The 21,986-nt window shown below is 39.7% G+C and overlaps 1 protein-coding gene across 1 annotated transcript in view; it reads right to left on the bottom strand.

Annotated features, from left to right (window-relative positions):
* LAMA3 (laminin subunit alpha 3) overlaps nt 1–21,986 on the bottom strand; it is a 160,340-nt gene that overhangs the window by 67,946 nt on the left and 70,408 nt on the right. Inside the window, exons 20-32 of the mRNA XM_018566742.1 lie at nt 20,510–20,642; nt 19,073–19,206; nt 15,917–16,014; nt 13,741–13,891; nt 10,656–10,813; nt 8,076–8,184; nt 7,538–7,635; nt 6,309–6,480; nt 5,214–5,340; nt 4,994–5,133; nt 3,786–3,901; nt 1,683–1,894; nt 192–396 (exon numbers count right to left, since the gene is read on the bottom strand). Coding sequence (XP_018422244.1) covers nt 192–396; nt 1,683–1,894; nt 3,786–3,901; nt 4,994–5,133; nt 5,214–5,340; nt 6,309–6,480; nt 7,538–7,635; nt 8,076–8,184; nt 10,656–10,813; nt 13,741–13,891; nt 15,917–16,014; nt 19,073–19,206; nt 20,510–20,642 — 1,853 coding nt within the window. The remainder of the gene's footprint in view (nt 1–191; nt 397–1,682; nt 1,895–3,785; nt 3,902–4,993; nt 5,134–5,213; nt 5,341–6,308; nt 6,481–7,537; nt 7,636–8,075; nt 8,185–10,655; nt 10,814–13,740; nt 13,892–15,916; nt 16,015–19,072; nt 19,207–20,509; nt 20,643–21,986) is intronic.

Here is a 21,986-nt window from a genome sequence, read left to right as displayed (position 1 = left end):
GGGGGGGAAGGAATGGTATTATATGTATATTCTGTTAAAGCACCCATTTAAACCCTGCCCATTTTGCTAGTACAACTTTCTTAATAAAGTGTTCACCACTTTGATAATATCGGAAATCTCCTATAGTGTGGTGACCACCATTGCACACCCAGGAAAGAGGTACTTTGCAGTAAGTGAAATGTGTGACTTACCTGCACTGTCCACTTATCCCATCACACTCTGGGCGGGATGGCTGTATTATGCCTGTGATTGAACAGTTGCACCCTTCACATCCCAGAAGAGGATGGAAATTGAATGACTGTTGTTCACAAAGTTCACATGAAGGTTTGACCGTATGAGGCGGACAGATGCATCTACCAGTTACTTCATCACAAAGACGATGAGCGCAGTTACATGCTGAATAAACAAAGAAATCTGCTTTACTCTCCATTCTACATGTAAAATATATTGAGGTCTAGGTAAATGTCAAAAAAGGAATGTGGTAAATAACTTACAATGGATCGATTAGACTATTTCTAGGCATGAAAAAAAATAAAGCATAGCTCAAGGCAAAGCGTTTTATTTTGAGATTTGGATAGTGTGGTGAGGTTTCTATTGCTGTGTGCTTCTGTTAGGGAAATTCACTCTCTCTAATTGCCCTGATTACCGGTGTCACCAGGAATAACACTGAGGGTAAATCCAAAATTTTGAGTTGCCAAAAGAACCAGAATATTGGGCAAAGCTTACAATGGCTGCCACCTGTCTAAGAGGAGTTTTCCCTTACTATAGAAATCTCTAGGGACTAGAAGTGATGAAACATTTCCCTAATGAGGCAGATGGCATATAAACCTAAAGCACGGTTCTGTTTGGTTTTTTTTTTTCGTTCAACTCGTGGGCTGAACAGAAAAAACAGAACAGATTCCTCCATCAACTCTTACAAGCGTTGATGGACGAATCCCCTGCTGTTTCTTTTGTATTCTGGCAGCAGTCACTGTCTGATTGGCTGCTAGCTCCGTTTGTCTGAGAAATTTTCCACCTACTCCTTCAATCAGCTGATCGAAGGATGCCGGGCAGAAAGGTGCCGACAGCAGTACCGGACGAAATTCGAAGCGTGTTTACCAGGTTTTTAGTTTTACACCCTCCCCCACTCAATCCAATATGAGAAAAAAATACATTTTGGCTTTTCTCACACCAAAAAAATACATTTGGCCCTACTGATAAAAAAATATTAGTGTTCAAATGAGAAATATAATAAAAGGAGAATTAAATCAGTGGGAGGCGCCTTGAAAATACTAAGTTCTCATCTTGCTCCCCTCTCACTATGGCCAGTTTCCGGGGGCCTGCCCCTTTCTTCAAAGTATGGTCTTTCATGAACAGTGCTGGAGTCTGCAATCAAGATATGTTTTCTATCCACTTGTTTCATGTTTAGACATGACAAAAATGTCCTTCCAAGCAAGATATTGATATGATGGTGAAAAGGATTTCTGCTGATGCACCTGCAAGTTGACTAATCCCTGGCACACTACATAGCACATAAAGTTAAACATAGGAGTGTATTGCTAAACAAATATCTACAAGCTAAAGATGTCATTAAAGCCATAGCAGCCCTTGCCTTACAGCATGCATATTTATTAACCTTGAGGTGATTATATAGCAAGAAAGTCATTTAAAGTCCATAAGCATAATATTGTGCTTAAACTTACATCTACAGTCTGGAAATCCATAGTAGGCAGTAGCACACTGACTGCATGTTCTTCCAATAATGTTAGGTTTGCATCTACACTGTCCACCAATAGGATTGCAGTTTGGACTTGTGGCTCCTTCTAGGTTGCATCGGCATGGCAATGCTCCATCATTATAATAAGCAACGAGTGATCTTGCTGAATCTCTGCAGAACTCAGGTGAGGTAACTGGACTAAAAGATAAATAAAAAGACTCTTTTGGTATGCAGCAAATAAGAAAGTCAGGATTATGGAATGTGCTGACTTAAGTATTTTCGAGATGTATGATAGTAGCTTGGTTAGCTATATTTGGCTCATGGTATAATAATTAAAGAGAAACTTCCATTCATTTATTTTATCCAAGGGTAGAAACACAAAAGGCATAGTGTTACTTCTGCTAATTAGAAAACCCTCCAGTGTGTGCCTCTTTAAAAGTAGTTTTGGTTTATTACTAAAGGCTTGACTTTCATGACCTTAGGACTTTTAGCTTTGCCATCTTTCTTCCCCCAATCCATTCAAAGCACCCTTATTAGCCACAGAGGCACTCTCATTTGCCAGAGGGATGACAAGCACAGCTACCTAAAGACAAAATGATTTTGGCAACTGATTAGGCAAGATCTAGCTGCCAAACTATCTTTCTGATGAAAGCTCATGGAACAAACATGCATGGTTGTATTGGGCAAATGTCCATTCCGCAACAATGAAGGACCCTGAGTGGTTCAAAGTGTCACAGTCCTGGACTGCATTGATGCAAGATGTTTGTGATAAAGACATTGAAGGGAATTTATCAAAACTGCAGCAGACAGAACCTAGAGCAGTTGCTCACAATAACCAATTAGTTTATCTCTTCAGTTTGTTCAGTTAAGCTTTGAAAATGAAAGATGGAAGCTGATAGGTTGGCATGGGCAACTGCTCCACATTCTGCTTGCTCCCGTTCTAATAAATTCCCTACATTGTATTTGGATGGAGGTGTTGTTGGGTTGCTGCTTAGATAATCATACATGCATGTGTCTGTGGAAGGAGAAGGGAAGGAATTAGCTGACATATTGGTGCTGGACCCTTTTGGGAAAACAATAGAGATTGGCCAGCACTTATTGAAGGCAAAACAGGGTTACTTTTATTCTGGCTCCAAGAGCTGCAGATTCTTACATTTCTTTCCCTACCCTGTCCCTGTAAACAAGCACTGTGAACCCCTTTGTATGTGTCTGTGCTGGGCCAATGATCAAGCAGCAATGTTGTTACATGAGAGGACCAGTAATGAGCCACATGCCCCTCCATAACTATAAACACCAGTCATTTTCTTTTCTCCCAGCAGCTGAACCGATTAGCAGGGGTTAATGAAAGGTGAGTATATGTAGGTTGGTCTGGCATTAAAGTGAACTTGTTGCTTTGCCCTAATTGGAAAGGGCACACATTTGCATCAACGGTCACTAACTAGAACACTAACTACACAGGCCATTCATAAAACCATTCTGTGAAATCCATGAAAAAAACATTCTGTGAAATCCATGAAAAAGCTATGTGCAGCTTCTACAGCCGTTTTATGCTTTTGTTCCATTCAACATATACAACATATTGCCTAAATGTGGTGATGTTAAGGGGTACAATGGTCCCAATTCAAACCTGGAGATGGGAAAAACAGATGCAGATCAATTAGCAAGCACATAGTGTGTTACGGGTGCCTCTATTATCACAAAATTGTAGAACACAGCATTTTGTCTAACATTCACAAGATGGCAGCACCACACACCTTTCACTGAGCTTGCAAAAGTGTCTGCATGCAGCTAAGATACAGTACCTGAACTATAACCAACTTAATTGTAATTGATGTATGATTTTTATAATGCTAGCTTACTTTTCTTTAGTTCTGTAAGCAGGCAAATAATGACCGGATTCTGATCTATAAAAGTAGATCTCTAGAAGTGTTGTGGTGGCAAGGTTGTGTAGTGATCTAGTCTTACCAGTGAATGGGCTGTGTAGCAAGATCTGAAACAAGCACCACCTTATGTCTTCTCATAGGTCTTGTCATATGAAATCATCCCAACACACATTTTCAAAACAGTAATAATTATAATTGTTCCTTACTCAATATAAAAGCTGTTTTCTCCACATTTATTAATAAAGTCAAAAGATTTATCCAAGGGTTTTTCTTGCAGAAGATCATATGAGTAACTGTCTGTTGGGACCAGCAGGATGGACTCCTAAAACATGATAGTTACATAGTTACATAGTATTTAAGGTTAAATAAAGACACAGCTCCATCAAGTTCAACCTTTGTGAGTCTGTGTGTGATTGTGCATGTGTGTGTGTGTGTGTGTGTGTGTACACAAGTCCCTGTACGTGTGTGTGTGTATGTGTACACAGGTCCCTGTACGGTCTGGTTTTTAAGAGTACCTATACCCCTGTATGTTACGGTCTCTGAGGAAGGTAAATGTTATGGTCTCTGAATAGACATTATAATGATAGACATATTTAATATGGCAAAAATCCTATTTCAGAGGTCTGAGGGCAGTAAATTAGAATCTGATTACATTTTACAGGTCACTAGTCACGATACTTTGTACACCTTTGCTCTTTTCTATCTTTTAAGGAAGTGCATTGGAATAGCTCTCAATATTTAAAGCACAGAAAAAAGGATGTGCAACAGAACTTACTAAAATCCAGAAATGCATACAGTTGACTAGGTTTTTCTTTCCACAACAAAAAATACATTTATTTTTAGAGCTCAAAATTAGAGAACTTTTATTGTCTCTGAAAACAGGTGCAATGTATTTATATGGTGAAGTTTTAAGAAGCCCTATATGTATTGCTGTGTTTATAAAGACTAGAACAAAAAACACTGTGGGGTCTATTTGTAAACAATTTGCAGAGCCATTTGCCCTGTGAATCTCTGTGAGTGTTTGTCCTGTCCGAATACAACAAAAATAAAATAAATTATAATGGCCACTAGATAGAGCTGAAGAGCATAGGAAATAAATACTACTTTGCTCCGTCTAGTGGCCGTAATGCAGTATTACATTACATTTGACCTAAAAAGTCAAACTGTTGGACAGCAAGGTGGTGCGTGGCCTGCTGCAGGGCTGTGTGTGTCTATGAATGCACACAGCTACTGTGGGCACGGCCGGGAACTTGCACGCACAGGTGCCTCCATAACAGCTGCTTAGCTGATGGAGGCACCCGACCTGGGGCGGGAGGGAGAGCGACAGTGTGCTACTGGCTACTATGGATGCACTTTAGGATGGTTTATGTGCAAATGCAGCATAATGAATCAGGGCACCATCTAATAAACTCACCAAAAGAAGCAACTTCTCTGGAGGAGCCGTCACTGTCACTGACAGGTCTGGATTAGTGATATCAAGACCAATACGATTACCAGCAACTACCAAATCTCGGCAGCCAAACACATGAGGGCAATATGAAGCGTTGAAAGTACCTGTGGAAAATAACACATTTCTCTTGTCCCTTGTAGGAGATACAAGTAACAGTACATACAAATTTGTATGACAGTCATACCTGAATACTGGGTTCCCCCATTCACTAGGACTGATACAGGAAATGTGGGGTTATCAGCCTGGTAGTAATGGACAATGAAGACATATCTTCCTGTATGGGGTATTCTTCTTGCCAAAGTGATGTCATTCTGTGTGGTTGGCAGATAATAACACATGAGAAAAGAAAGAAAGAATTGCCTTTAACCATTATTCATGAGAAACATTTCAGATAACATTTTTCCATTGGACAGATTTTCCTTCACTTCCTGTCCCTGTGACTTCAGGACAAAAATTAGGGAAACGTTGTCAGCTGGATAGGAAAGCATAGATAGCAATGAAGACATTGTCAGTTGCCGGCACCACTAAAAAGTATTTTTGTTTTTTAGTCTGTGTCTCAATTAAAGAGATTTCTCATCCCCTTTGCTAAAGACGCCCTGACACCCCCTAGGCCAAACAAAATCCTACTTCCCTATCAAAAGACAATTGGCTGGTGCGAGTGGAAAAAAGGCTTGTGAGCTGGTATCTGACTGGTTATCGCCCGTTATAGTATGTGCTGCCTCCAACAGTTGTATGGTCAATGCAATGCATTGGTATTGTTATGTGTTAGTATAGTTATATTTGTTATGCCTCCATCTTCTGGTCATTCAGTGTATTACACCTTTTTCTTGTGTATCCTTCCCTTTATATCATGTAATGCCTCCATTTTCAGGCCACATGTGCACATACAGAGAGGAAGGCATTATCCTTTTTTGACCTTCAAATACTGTCATTTAAACCATCAGCTACATTCTATTGTTTGCCAGTATCTGCTGCATTCAATAAACTTTATTGTGGATGAAAAGTATTTGGTGAGTTCAGCTACCTAATGAAGATTGTCTGCGGTGAAGGTAACTGCTACATACAGGCCAGGTATAGACGTCTCAGGAAATGATAAATCACTATTTCAACAGTTGGAGTCAGAATATGGTAAATAATTTTATTTTTCACCATTAATGAAAAAAAAAACCCAATAAAAAAAGATGTTTCGTGTGTATGACCTAATGCACAAAAATATGGAAACAACTATGAAAAACAAGGCAAAAACATATCTGGTTCTAGGCTATAGCATATAAATTACCCGTGGTGATTTTAGCTGTACTCTGTTGCCTGAGTGACCTGGCAGCCCTGGTCCAGGGACATGTTCTTGCACTATGGGTTTCTGTCCGTCAGAAGATACGGCGTCTTTCACAGAGTCCAGGAACAATGCCAGAGGGGGAGTTTCATAGACGGAAGACTGAATACATGATGGACTATAAAACAAATAAATGATTACCACTGTTACCTAGTGAATCAGTGTCATCTTTACCAAAATGTTCTGGTAAATGTTACAATTCTATAAAGAATATAAACATGTATTAATAATTGACCCTATGGAATAAAATAGACCACCGAGCAATAGACAGTATTATGATTTATAAAACATAGCTCCTTTGAGATGCCAGTCTCTAGAAATGTATTGTGGTTTTGTCTACTTTAAGTGATATTAAAGTCAAAAAGTTTTTAATCTACTTCAAATGCTGATGAAATCACTTACAATAGATACTGCCTCATGCTTCTTGTTTTAGGGTAACTCCTTTCCCTTGCAGGAGCCCCCTTGAATTAGGATATCAGGGACAGTGGTCAGGGATTGAGCTAATTCTACAGCAAACTAAAAACTTTAAACATCAAGAAGCAACATCATTTCCCTTGCAGAGTCCTATGGGTCCACCCTTGTGTGTGCTGGTAAGCTGTGAGGCTCATTGCATAAATTAAAAGTTTCCGCTCAGTCAAATCTTTATTGTCCACATTTAGGAGACTTCTCCTCACTTCCATTCCATTTGATGAATGCCAGACCAAACAGGAAGTCAAATAAAAATGTTTTGCTGAAGTATATTATTCGCAGCCAAGATTTATCTCACAATGGTCACTGGGATAAACAGAAAATGTGAACCTGCCTGATAGAAACACGGACATCAATAAAAAAAACTTGATAGGGGGCTTCTTATCCCACACCACTCTATCCAAAACTTAAAAATAGGTTTAAGGCTTTAGATAAACAATATTGCTATTTGATGATATAGTTTAAAAGCAAACCTTCAAAAGAACTGAGGACTGTAATTTCATTTATTATGTATTATTAAACTAGTAACCAGTACAATTTTAGTAAACATACGCTCCACAACAGATGAGTTGCACAATTCTGGATGAACCAGCACAGAGTGAATGGTTTATATGCTCACAACTTTAGAAACAGTTGGTTACCTATTTAGATTTTGACTGTACAATGAAATCACTGATTGCTCAAAAGAGCTGATTCTATACATTTACCTCTGACCTTGACTGCGCCCATAAGCAGCAATACATTTTATTTTAGGCTCTGCATATTCAATTGAGAACTCTTCTATGGGAACAATGCATATAGAGTGCTGAAATACAGAAGTATAAACTATGGTGAAAAACAATACGTAAAAGTATAAAAACAATTAAAAAATGCACAAACAGCTGTCAATACTCGAAGACTGTGAATATCTATTCAGCCCAGCAAGAGGTAAAAGGTGCTCTGAACCAACCTTGACCCTTGCCAACCTAGCAGGACACAGCTAAACACTACCCACTGTGAACTGAAGATAAGATAAGTCCATATTAACCTTCTAAGATCCCTATGTAGCTTTATTTCAGAATGCAAATAGGTTCTTAATCTATCCCAAGGAGCTGACTATTGACTCTTCCTTTCTACAAGCCTGTCTACACACAAAGGCTTGTTTCAAAGCAGTGCAGTGGCCAACCAATGGATACTACATGTTCAATGATGAGTAGAGGGGACCGCCTTATTTGTAAAAATAAAGATTTATCAAAGTAAACTCACCAGCAAGAAGCTGACTGTAGCTGCTGTCACTTGAATTTCTACATCTGATAACAACTCAAACTTGGCAATGCGATTCATGCTGTCCACTACAATACTGCGGCAATGGAAGCTAAAGAAGAGAATATTATATTCTATCAATTGATTGCAATATATTATCACTCTGCAGTTTTCTTTTTAAATAAATATTCATACATACTAGAAAAGTCAATTGAAATATGAACAATTAGCCATTGGCAATATTACAGCTCTAAAAAGTTGATTTCCTACATATAATAAATGCCATCGTAAGATATATACAGTACATGTACCAGGAATATTAAAAAAACAGCACAAATGAAAATCAAATTGTGCAAATTGAAGTAACAATGCAACCAATCGGAATTCACTTTCCTGAAGTTACAGCAGCACAAGAGGGATAGATTATTACAGTTACTGCTACTGCACGGGGCAGGACAAATAAAATAATTCTGCATGGTGGAAACACAGACAGCAATAAACACCTGATTGGGGGTTGTCTCTCACCACTCTATCCAAACCTAAAAAAGTTTTTATAGCTTTAGGTACACCATAATGCTAGTTAAAGACATCAAGAAAATCAAGAATAAATGTCATTGCACTGCAACAGCTATGCTAGAACATGAGCTATAAAAATACTCTGACTACAAAGAAAAAAGACTTCTATTTCAAATGTGTTTATTAGGGATGCACCGATATTGAACTTCCGCTAACAGGAAGCCGGGCGTCGAGTAATTACACGCCACCTGGCTTCCCGGCCAGTTGGGAAGTATGGAGAGCTAGCTCCCTCGTCACTAGGGAGCATGGAGCTGGCTTCCTGGCCAATCAGGAAGCCAGGGGGTGGGTAATGACTCGCTTCCTGATTGGCTGGGAAGTTGGCTCCATGCTCCCTCGTCAGGAAGCCGGGCGGTGTCACCTGGTGACGAGGGAGCATGGAAACAGCTTTCTGGCTAATCGGGAAGCTGAGCGGAGAGTCCTTACTTGCCACGCGGCTTCCTGCTATTGGTATTCGGTATTGGCAAGTACCGAAAAAAAATATTGGTACTCATACTCGATACCGAAAAACCCTAGTTTTTATCCATTAAAGTATATGTTAGACCAAAACTTTACCCACAGAAAGTAAAGGGAAAGTCTCTCCAAAGCAAGGGAACCCCTCTTTTGGCCTAAATTGTTAACTTCTCCTGCCTTCTCCAAACTCTTCACACTTTTGTGAATAGCCCCCTAAGTGTTTTCACACTTCCTCACTGTACCCAAAACTAGGGATGTCCTTGTACTTGTCATAGTACATGTCATACTTGTACTTGTCAAAATGCCCAGATACATAGCACCGAAGCTTGCGCAATTTTTTTCCCCTTACCTTCCGGCTGCTGTGCAGCGGCAAGTCAGCGCTGGTCCGGTGGGAGGAGCTCCAAGTGTGGTCCTAATTTAGCTGGCAGGCGAACGGGCAGTCACCGGCCAGCTAAATTAGGACCCCCACCTGGAGCTCCTCCCACCGGACCAGCGCTGACTCGCCGCTGCTCTCCCGCATAGCGCCGACTACGACATCATCAGCTTGGCACATCGTGAGGCACCGGCCATCATGGAACAGTGAGTGAGGGCAAGGGGGGTCCCTATTAAGAACATATTAATATTAGTACATTACTTTACTACATATAGAGTACACTGCAGACAATAGATTTACAATTATCCCCTGCTAATATGAATAGATTAAATGATCCATAGTACATAACATGTAGTTGTATTATGCATAATTTAACCCATTCATGTTAGCAAGGGAGAATTGTAACTCTATTACTGCAGTGTACTCTATATGTAGTACATATATACAGTACATATTCCCAATACACTGCAGCAATAGATTTACAATTATCCTCTGCTAATATTAAAAGATTAAATGATCCGTAGTACAAGTACATGTTATGTACTATCGATCATTTAACCCATTCATGTTAGCCGAGGATAATTGTAAATCTATTGCTCCAGTGTACTCTATATGTAGTACATAGTACATGTATGTTACAAAGTTTTCTTTACATACACTTCAAAGGGGCACATTTATAACGCAATGAATCTGACATTCAGCAAACACTGCAGGTGTATCATCCAGATCCATTGCTTTGAATGTCAGTGATTGATTCTCCACTAGAGCATGTTTTGGTGAAAGTCACATTCACTCCTAATAAACAGACCCTTTTAAATTCGGGTATGTTATGTGCCATGGTGAGAAAAGTCCTTCCATCTGATCTGGTTATATGAATACGCTATATTTCAGGGAAGAAGTATTTTAATACTCACAATACATGTAGGCTATGGTGATATGTATTGCATGGTCTACATATTATTTCCATTGATATCTTATCACTAAAACCCTGGGAGTGACTAAGGGCCCATTATGTAAGGGTAAATGTATTTCAGGAATGACATAAGTAACATTAGTACCATTTACTGTATGTCCAACCTGGCAAGTTCTTTCACACTATTGGAAATCACATAATTACCTTAAATAACCCAATTCATTTACTGGTACATAAACCTAGGAGTTTGTGAACAAAGACACTTCTGTACCTGTATTTACAGTTATAGAGCCTGACTCTGGCGGCAGTAGAAGGGTTATTGGCTGTAAACACATTGAGAGTGTATTGCTGAGGATCTTCATTGGCATATTCAAACACAAGCACATAGAATCCAGCCCGGGGGACATTTACCCTGAATCGGAGCTCCACCTGTAAAGAATGAATTCATAGGTTTTCTGCCAAAGGCATTCAGAAACATGGTAATAGTTGATCATGTATAAAATCTTCCAAAAGTGTTATTTGTAAACTAAGACTGGCTACCCTTAGGACAAGCACCTAAAACATCTGACATTTCAAAACTTACTAAGATTCAAATGTACTACCCATTTTGCAAAATATTTATGTATCTTAACCACTTGCTTCCTGTCCAGGCCATTTTTCAGTATTCAGCGCTGCGGTACTTTGACATTTATTCAGTCATGCAACGCTGTACTGAAATGAATTTTATACCATTTTTTGGGGACAGATAGAGCTTTCTTTTGGTGGTATTTAATCACCACTGGGGGTTCTCAGCGTGTAATGACAGTTCAGCACCCCCTGGTTACTAGGTAACCAGGGGACGCTGATCTGTCATTACGATGAGAGCTTAGCAGAGCCGGTGGGGATATGAAAGCCGACTCTGCTGAGCTCTCATGGTACTGACAGTTTAGCGTCCCCTGGTTACTTGGTAACCAGGGGAAGCTGATCTGTCAGTACAATGAGAACTCAACAAAGTTGGCTTTCATGTCCCCGCCGGCTCTGCTAAGCTCTCATTGTAAAGACAGCTGGTCCCGGCCAATAGAAAACAGTTTGGTGGAGCTAGCCGTCACAGCGTTCGGCTCATTTTACTCATTTCACTTTGGGTCGGTTATTCACACGGCTGCCTTCGTCAGCTTTGTGAATAACCCTTTTAGTGTATTTTCTTTTTAACCTAAATGTAATATTAGGAAAACACTGCATTATGGCCACTAGATGGAGCTGTAAGGCGTAGGAAATAAATACTTTTTTCCTTTTTGTATATACACAAAAGCTGAGGGGCCAAATTATATATTTAAATATAATACGTCACATGTCAAACAAGAAAATACATGGAACTGATAAAGACATTCAGTTTACTTTTGCTATGTCACTGTTATTAATTAATTAGGAGCTTTCATACCTTTGATCTAAGTTTGTTTGTTTTTTTAATTCTTTATTTAACAAATTCACCAATGAACAAGCACAGTAATAAAACTAAATACAACTTCCAGAGACGTACGTAACATATAATCATAGTACATTTTCGTTAGTCCACAGACAGCAGAAAACAAAGACACAGTACAAATCCTCCTGCACCCCCAAAAAACACTAATAAATCCAAAACCTTGTGCAGTCATTAGCAAAACTTTGTTTTAACTTTTTTAAGAGTGAACAATTACAGGAAACCAAAAAAGATAAAGGGGAAATTCGCTAAGGGGAGGGTGGTGGTGGGGGGCAGAAGGAGGAGAAGTGGACATCAAGAGAACGCGAGAGAAAGAAAGAAGACAGAACTAGAAGGAACCCTCGCCTAGGAACAAGCGGCACCTCCTCCGCCATACTCTTTCAGAGCAGTTCCCTGTACTCAACAAACAGATCCCAGTAAAACCAGGTTTGGGAAAAGGTTTCTGTTCGGTCTCTTAAAGCTGCAATCAGGTTTTCCCTCTCCCGAATCTTAGACACCCTGTTTAGCCATTGAACTGTCGTTGGGGGGAGCGGATTGCTTCCAAACACTAGGGATACAGGTTCGAGCCACACTCAGCAAGTCCCGCAGAAGCGATTTCTTATACCACTTCCTGGACATTGGAGTTAGGTTCAAGAGAACCGCCTTAACTATCAGTTAATGAGAAGCCTGTCAATTGGTGGACCACCCCTAGAACCCGGTTCCAGAAGGGACGAATTTGTGGACACTCCCAAAAAATATGCAAAGGGTGCTTGTGTGACTCTGACAGCTCCAACACTGATCCGATTGTTGTGGATAGCATTTTGAGGGGACAGAGGGCATCCTATACCAGCGGGACATGATCTTATAAGTCGTCTCCTGATATCTGTTACATATGGACGCATTATGAGCAAAGATCACAATCCTGTCAAGCTGTGCGTCAAAGAACGTGGTTTGGAGAATTCTCTCCCCTTTACCAAGGAAGGGTAAGTCTGAAACAGATAAAGTATTCAATAGCAATTTATAGACCAATAAGAGCGTCCCACAGACCATGCCCCCACCCCCACACAACTCCTTGAACGAAGTACGTGGTCTATGGAACAGATCAGCATGAGATAGGGGTTTTAAAAAGTATGAGAATTTGTAGAGATTGCCAGGGGTCAAGACTAGGAACCTGGAATTCTTCTGTGAGTGCAGAGACGTCTTTCCAACACCCTTAATGAAGAAACTGATAGGCAACATCTAGTGTGTTCGCCCTCCAATTGCGAAAGACCTTGTCAGTGAATCCAGAGACGAATTCTGGGGGACCCATGATAGGAGTCATGGGGGAGGGGAAATAGGATAGACCACACTTTGCGCAATATTTGCGAACCGCTAGAATGGTAGGACCAGTAAGCGGATGTTGAAGTAAAGAGGTAAGATGTAAGTGGGAAATCCATTTTTTTCTGCTCTATATGGACCCAAAGCTTGACTCCGATTTGGGTATTTGACTTTATAGCATACAGCTTCATAAAGTCAAGAGTTCAGCACTACTCTGTGCCTGAAAACAATTGTTAAAAGTGTCAATGCAGTATATAATATTGTAACTTTAACCAAATAACACACTGGGGTTGAATTAGTAAAGGCAAATAGGCTGGTCACCTTGCAGGGGATGTTTCTCTTAGCTGGGTGAATGTGGTAAAAATTCACTTTGCAAAGAATAGCAAATCACATGCAAGGAAAATTAAAAAAAACAGCATTTTTTCTTGCACATGATTGCATGGTAGAAGTTGGTATTCACTAAGGGAGAAATTCCCTTGCAAAGAGAGCATCCTGGTTGTCTGTGCAGAAGCATCAATAATCATGTCTAAGTAATCTTTTCTAACTGACAATGTTCCTTTAAGTGAGAAATAGAATCGTATTCACAAAGAGGTCTTCCTACCTGTCCTCCAGAAATATACGCGACTGGTGGACTGTTGCTTGGTTGCCGAACAATTATTGGCCGGTTTACTCCATCTTGTTTGAAGTATTCTATGTCAGGGCCACGAACACACTTAAACCTCTCCATTGGCAAATGATGATACACAAGACAGCTTACAAACACAAGAAAAGGTTTAGAATAGCATTACAAAATTGTAATCATATATAAAATGAAATTATAATCATATATAAATGAAATGTTATTAATTTAAAGGGTATGTAAAACCTAGCAATGAACTTCTATAATTTGGTCCCTTTTAATCTATTTAATATACCATTAAAAGGATTTTGTTATATCTGTTTGCAGGGTACCAAACTATACCTGTGGATGTCACTAATAATCTTGTCAGGTGATAACTACTGATTCCTGTGTTTCTGTATCTGCTGTATTATTTTCAGTTACATTGTTCTGAGTTATTTCCAAGGACTACAGAGCACCTCTCATCTTTGTTATGGAGAAAATGAGACGGAGATGTATGCTGTAGTTGTGTCCTAGGTTGGCAACATTACTCCTACATAAATAGTGTGCAATATCTGATCGGTGTCACCCCAGTACAGAAAGTTTATTGGCAGAATCACCGGGTGAAAATAAAGGAAACAAAGGCCTAGAAAGAAAAAAGTAATGTCGCCACCAGTCAAAGGACCGATAAGTTGTCATATTGTATTGTAACTGTACTTTTACAGTTTCCATACAAAAAAAAAAGACATATAAAATCTGTAAACAGCTATATTCCATTGAGATGATAAACTATTTTCATTTTAAGAGGACTGGTTTTGCTTGCAAATGTGATATTGTGATTTTATGCCCATATAAAAGATGGATTAGTTAAGTATATCTTTTCTGATGTATATATGTTGGGCGTTCCCACCATTCCGGAGCCCTCGGTCGTATTAGGTAACACATAGATTTACACATATATTTGACATCCCAGAAGTGAAAGTGTGTGGGGGAGGGACCCTAGGCCAGTGGTTCTCAACCTTTCTAGGGCCGGGACCCCTTGGTAACATTTGCCAAGTTGTGGTGACCCCCAAAGGTAAAATTTTGGGATGACGTGGCTGCTGCAGCGTCATCTGGAGGCGTGACGGGAGAACTGACACTGCTGCGCTAGGAGAGAGCTGAGGAGGACTCTCACCTTGCACAGCGACCCACAGGTTGAGAACCACTGCTATATGCAAAGACAGGACCGGGCTCTGCAGCTGGAACTAGAAGAATTGGATTTAAAGTGTGTTGCTATATAACGTGTGAGGTACATACTCCGCAGTACTGTCACTGATAGGGATGGGCTCGGGCGTGTTCGCAGCTCCACGTGCCGAGCCCGCCAGGAAGCTGACAGCGCGCAGTGCCAATCACAGGTACTTGGCTGTGGACAGGGAAAATTGAATGCATAGCTAGAGGTGTGTTTTACATATTTTTTTGCTTGAATACATACATATTGCATCCCGCCCTCTGCTGCTGTCAATCACTAGAAGGGGACTTGATGGAGAACTTCAGGTCCCCCTCTGCTGATTGGCAGCATCAGAGGGCGGGTGCAATAACTAGTTTGCTATTGGCTTTTGCAAAGTGAAATAGCCTATAGGAATCTAGCTATGCATTCCTATGGTGGGGTTTTTTTTTTCTGACTTACGGCGGCCCCCGATTTAAAAAAACAAAAAACAAAAATAGAGCAGAGAAAGGTCCCGACCTTTCCGGGAGAAAGTGTTTCTCTCCCGGCGGCCGAGAGCCACTTGGCGACCCCTGGCAAATCGTCATTCGACCCCCGAGGGGGTCCCGACCCACAGGTTGAGAACCACTGACCTAGGCGATAAAGGTCAAGGGATATCTGGACTCAACCAGTGACCTACCAAGGAGGACACTGTGAGGGAGATTTCATGACAAGATTCCACATCAACTCTAAGATGTAAAACTGGACCATCATTCTCCATCAGTCCTCTCTGCAGTACATACCTGACCCCTCTATGATAAGATACAGATACACTTTACAGTCTGTCACATTTTCTGGCCTAAAGCCATTCACCAATGAAAATAAGTGATGCATTTTATTACAGGTCACTGCAAAGACACAACTGACCATGGCCAGTAGAAAAATATGAAAATTCTAAGAATTAATCTAGATACTGGTTCACAGAGCTATACTCACTTTTCACCAACAAGTCCAGTATTACTGCATGGCTCAGTAACTCTTAGCTGTAAAATGGATGCTTCATAGAAATCACTTGGCAGCAGCACAAGGTAATCCTAATACGAGAGAATACATACACTGGTTGAGTATTTAAAACAGCATATGAATTATTTCTTACACTCGGCTATCCATATATCGAGATGAATCTAATAAATAAATATTGTATGTGGACCTCAAAGACACCAGAGTCCGCTATAATTTATAGCTTGATTTATAGCGGACTCTGATGTCCACATACAATATTTATTTATTAGATTCATCTTGTTATATGGATAGCCGAGTGTAAGAAATAATTCATATGCTGTTTTAAATGTGTTTTGTCATATTCATGTTTAATAAATTGTATGTATTTTACTATATAGATTTATAGTTGCATCATTTGTATCATGGTGGGATCTCCCTTAAGGGGACCTGTGGTAATATATTTAAAACATTTTGTTTGTTTTGTATGGAGTGGAGAGGGATAAGAAGACCTCTCATGTTTTTATTGCTGTCTGACTTTCTATTGGGGAGATTAAACCTTTCTATATAGTCCTGGTTATCACCGAGTCTGAAAGTAAAAGAAAATCACACATTTTGAGTTGCCACCAGAACAGGAATTGAGGAGAAATCTTCCAATGTGGACACCAGTTCTGCAGCTCTGATTACCCTGGTGGCAACCAGGGATTTCTCTCACTTTGGAGGGATTTGCTCTCACTTCCTGTTATGGCTATGCGACTGGAAGTGAAAACTCCTCAAGGGCCACAGTTGGCAAAAAAACTGTCAAGGACTATAACCCATGCCTACTATATCCATAATAAAAAAAAAAAGTTTTGTTCACCTTTAACAATAAACACTGTCCCAAAGCTTTACAGTATGTACGTATAGTGATTGTGATCATAATATGAAAATAATATTTGTCCAAAAATGTAAAATTTTAAAGTAACATTTTTTTTTAATTTTGAAAAGAGCAGGGGGCGTTTACAACCCCTTTTAAGCTTCATCGTTGTCTGTGGAGAGTTTCACCTCTCTATTTGTACTGAAGAATATTGCCACCAAGACTGAAAGTGAGGAAAAAAAGCTGTCAGCAGAACAGGAACAGAGCTGTCAGCAGAACAGGAACAGAGGGGAAATCTTCCAATGGGGACATCTATGTGGACATATATTCCGGGGACACCATGTAAACCTGGCAATACATAATGTTTTTTTCTCATTCTGCCTGCTAAACAGTTTGAATGGAGGAACCTCCCATGCATTCAGACATCTGGCAATTATGGCTATCTAATTGGATGCTGGCCTGACAATTTTCCACCCGCCTCTTTTCATTTTTCAGTCGAAGTTTGTTGAGCTGGGAGGTGCTAGCAGGACCACCCACAGTTAGAATTTCTGTGGATTCCTGTGAATCAGCCAAAATTCCAACAGTGTATGGCCAACTTAGGAGTGGCATTACCCCCACTTTGGAGTTAAGAAATGGTGGCTAACCCAACTGTACTTAAAACAGAAAAAAAATGGCTTTAGATACAAAACATAATTTTAAAAGCATATGCAGTAAACATCTAAAATAATGCTGGCCAAAAGCCATTATAGCTACTTTTAACTGCACCTCAGTGGGGGTAGTGAGGGAACATCTCAGCCACTAAGCCATGGGCAAGGTCAATGACATTAATCTATACATGAGAAAACATTTGCAAGACTCTCCCCACATCAAGGCACATCTTCTTCATTCAGTAACTGTTCCTTCAATAAAGCTGTACTGCAAAATTAAACACCGAACACCTCAGCTCTACAGATGGGTGGTTCACATGATTAACCACATTTTCTGAAGGAGTCCTGAATGTTATTCACTTTTATTCTCACGCTGCATGAATAAAAATGTAATGCGGTGCTAAGAGAGGTAAAACTTTGGCACCTTAGATACAGGTATCCGAGTTGAGTGTAATTAAAAATCAATTAAGAGCCATTAACTGAATGATTCACCACCAGTCACAAATAGTTCAGAGAGTAGATATTTCTTACGCAGTACTGAAGAAAGAGAAAGAAATCTCCTCTGCAGTCCAAACATTCCTGGCTGATTAAAATGCACAATGCCGACCAGTGTAATTCCAAGAGACCATCTGACAGGTAACTGCCCGTGTTTTATACTAACAGGCTATGAGAGATTGAATTTTTCGTAGCAAAGTATATTTCATAAGAGCTTTTTCCATTGTTTCACAGAACTTAGATCACATTACCAATGGAAAAAAGCAGAACAAAATTGGATATCAGGGCCAGTGCTTGGGACCAGCTGATTCTGCATAAAACTAAAACTTTTAAACTTCAAGAAGCAGCATCTATTGTAAGTGATTTCATCAGCATTTAAACTAGCTTAAAAAATGATGAGCCAAACACTTACTGTAGCCTATCAGATGCAGTCATTGTTTGGGTACAGAGGCACTGGGTGCTGCAGCTTTAGCATGAACGGAGGAATCTATTGATTTTCTCTCAGTGTGTATGGCTGGCCTTAAAGTTAAATTAAGAAAGGTGAATCTATTTTTCTCCATGGTGTTCATTAGTAATGTTGGACTGTTGTGTGACTATACATTTACAAAAAGCCTTGAGCATGTAATAAGACTTTCTGGAACTGATGTAATGTAATGGAGTTAATTTCCATAGTCCAATATCACTGCTCCTTCAGAGCAACACCAGAGAGAATGGGAGGTGCACACTGACCGAGCCCGTCTTGGTCCAACATCGGCAATTACTCAAACAACAACGTCTGACATGTTTCACCCATAGATCTCAATGATTAAGCCCATTATTGGGCAAAACATGTCAGAGCGAAGAGGATCCATGGAGAAAAGATGTATACCTGTGTGCTACAATATTCCCAACGAAGTACTGATGGGGTGGTCATAATAATCTGGCCACTCAGTGTATATATATATATATTATTTTGATTGATTTTTTTGGAGTAATGGTTATTTTTTGGGAGTAACTTTTTTCAAAGTTCAGAATCTCTGAGAAATCTTTAAGTGTAATTAATTGTTGCACAGATCCCAAGCTGTCTTCCCCATGGCTTGTGTACTATGATATAAACCTTTCTACATAAAGTTCCCTAATGTCTGAATGTGTGTGACTGGACTACGATGAACTTACCAAGAGCACTCCTTCCACCACAATTTTAATGACCCAGTTTCCAGGCGCCAAAGAGAATGGCTCAGCAAAGCTTTTTCCTGGCACGGTAAGAAATGCTGGCTCTCTACTTGGATGGAACACGATATCTTTGACGTCTAACGATCCTATAGATCAGAAATATTTGAATGCTTTATCCCAAATCAGTGCAGAATGAGAAGAAAAACAGAATTGAAAACAGTAGAATATATCACTATATATCATATGCTCTTATTTTATGTATATACTTTGCTATGTATCTATATATTTTCTGCTATGTACTAGAAAATGAAACTTTTTAGAAAGCATTGTTTCGGGTTTTGGGATTATGTTTACATGTACGGCTTCTGTAGAAGTATGCAGTAATGTGGTTAATAAAGATGCACAAACAGATTGAAATAAACTGTATGTGATGTGTTTTGCCCCAAATCAAAACATGGTGTAGTTTAAAAGTATGTCCATCTTCTCCATGGATTTAAATGAGAAGAAAAGAGCAATTAGACCATAAAGGAATCAGCCCAGATTACTTGGGGGTCCATTTATAAACAAGTCCTTTGCTCTGTGAATAATGTTCTTAATCTATTTTTTTCCCCCGGTTGTATGTATTGAGGTATAACACTATATTTCGGCCACTAGACAGAGCTGAGGAGCATAGGAATTAAGTAATATCACATGATATTACAATCGAACTGGAAAAAAAATAATTTTTGGCAATATTCACTCAAAACAAATGCTCACAGATATTGGCAGGGCAAGGGGGCCTTTAAAATAGATCCCTTAGGACTACTGTACAAGCTTGTGGATTGGCAGTAGGTTGTCACAGCAGGTTTGAAATTAACTTATGTATCTAACATGATCACATTATCACATAATGGTCACCTTAAAGCTGGACTTCAGACAAATATAAGCAACGCAGATTAAAGCAGCTCTGTATTTAATAATACATCATTAAATGCATTTTTTAAATGCATGCAGCATAAGTATTTGAATTTGACTTGGTATCAGCCCCTTGCAGGTCCGGTACAGCAGCCCAGACCAGGGAAGGGAGAAGCAGCACAAGGAGCCAATTAGTTGTGTTGAAGTTCCAGGAGGACTGATCAAAGTGACGTGAGCTAATCCATTTGCTGCTACTCATTTCACTATACACTTACATGGTAGGAGTGGGAAGGAGAACTGAAAATTTTACTGATCTGCAGCAGCGGAAAACTAGTTCTCCTTCCCTGCCTGACAGGGCAGTGCTATGTAGCAGAGCTGTGTAAATTTCAGAACTGAATAGACAGAGATACAAATACTTTGGCAAGTAAGACAGCTACCTATGTATTTAATCTTTGTATTTAGCTGGGCGCCTGGAGTTCAACTTTAAATGACTCCTATTTTCCTTGTCGTTTACAGGATGTTAAGCTGAATGCATGCTACACTTACCTTTGCTCAGCCGAGATCTGAATGCAGTGATGTGCCCAGTTATAGGATTCACTTCAGGATTAATGTATCTCAGGATAATACGAAATAGGTTGAGATTTGATTTACCCACACTAACTGGGATCCTAACTTCATTCTGTGAAAAAGATAGAAAATTATGTATGCATACTTCTACAATCAGGTCACAGTATGTACATTCACTATGCAATTTGTATTGCTGAAGGTTTCTAATGAGACCTGTGCTTACCTCTAAGAACTAGCTGTACAGTTAGAGTTTTCTCTTTACTATATACAGAATCTTTTCATAATTCTATTTGTTTATGGAAATTGGTTGATCTCCTAACCCTAAGTACGACGGACAGCAAAGATATAAAGATAGTTGTAAAGAAAAGACACTTACAAATAACGCCTCAGGTATGAAGAAACTCTTTACCAATTGAGTTATTTATTTTGCAGAGATGTAGGAAAGGGAGCTGAGCATAGATGGGAGATGAAAGAAGGGAATGCAGGCTGTAGACAAGTATAGCCAGGTCTGGCTGCAGAGACAAAGCAAAACAAGACATGGATATGAATATCTCCTAATCTTTATAATACTGAAGTTGGCACCACACATAGGAGTTGATATAGCCTATAAGTGTGCCAAATATACATGTATGTACTGTTCTTGAGAAGGAATTTCTTCCTAAGCTGCTCTTGCAGCTTGCAAAGGAAGAGTATGTTAATTAACAGGCCACCCACATGTTTGTTTAAAGACTAATGACTTATCTGAGAAGTAGGAGGATCTACATTAAGTTCTATTAACAGATGGTTTCCACTTAGTAAATAAGCATATTTTATCTGCAATTCAGACAACAGGATGTTTGGTATGGAGTAGCATAGACGCATTATAAAAGAGTTAAATAGTTATGTTTGGTATAGTCACATTCAAATGGAATTGTTAGATAACATTTCGCTACTTCTCCTAATTACTTTGTCATACTAATGAGCAACTCACCTTAATCCAATCATTGCGGTGTCATAAAATGCGTCAAGGTAGGTACTGATTGTCCAAGAATATGACACCAAGTTCTAATTAAAAGGTAATTCTACTTTGCCAGGTGAACTAAGGAAAATGGAATTACCCCCTTCAATCTGCCCCCACCAGCTATACCTCCCTTTTGGCGAGCTCTCCTTCTCCTCCACCGATGCACTATACTGTACATACTCCATACTCAGCTGTGCAGCCCTGCACTCTGTATTTTGAATTTTGCTCACAAATGGCACATTTAAAAAATGCAAATTAGCAAGAAGTGTTTCTCATTGGTCACCACAGTCAGGTACCCACCATTAGCAAGCAAAATTCAAAATACAGAGTGCAGGGCTGTGCTGCTGCTGTGTACAGAGCACGGAGAGTACACCAGCACCGGTGGAGGGGAAGGAGCATTCACCAATAGGTAAGTATTGCAAACGGGGGGAGAGAGAGGGCCAGATTGGAGGAGGA

The sequence above is a fragment of the Nanorana parkeri genome, unplaced genomic scaffold (assembly GCF_000935625.1).
Source record: "Nanorana parkeri isolate BGI_ZX_2015 unplaced genomic scaffold, ASM93562v1 scaffold971, whole genome shotgun sequence".
NCBI classification, from domain to species: domain Eukaryota; kingdom Metazoa; phylum Chordata; class Amphibia; order Anura; family Dicroglossidae; genus Nanorana; species Nanorana parkeri.
Note: the sequence above shows the minus strand (reverse complement) of the source record. Positions and strands in the feature narration are given on the sequence as shown.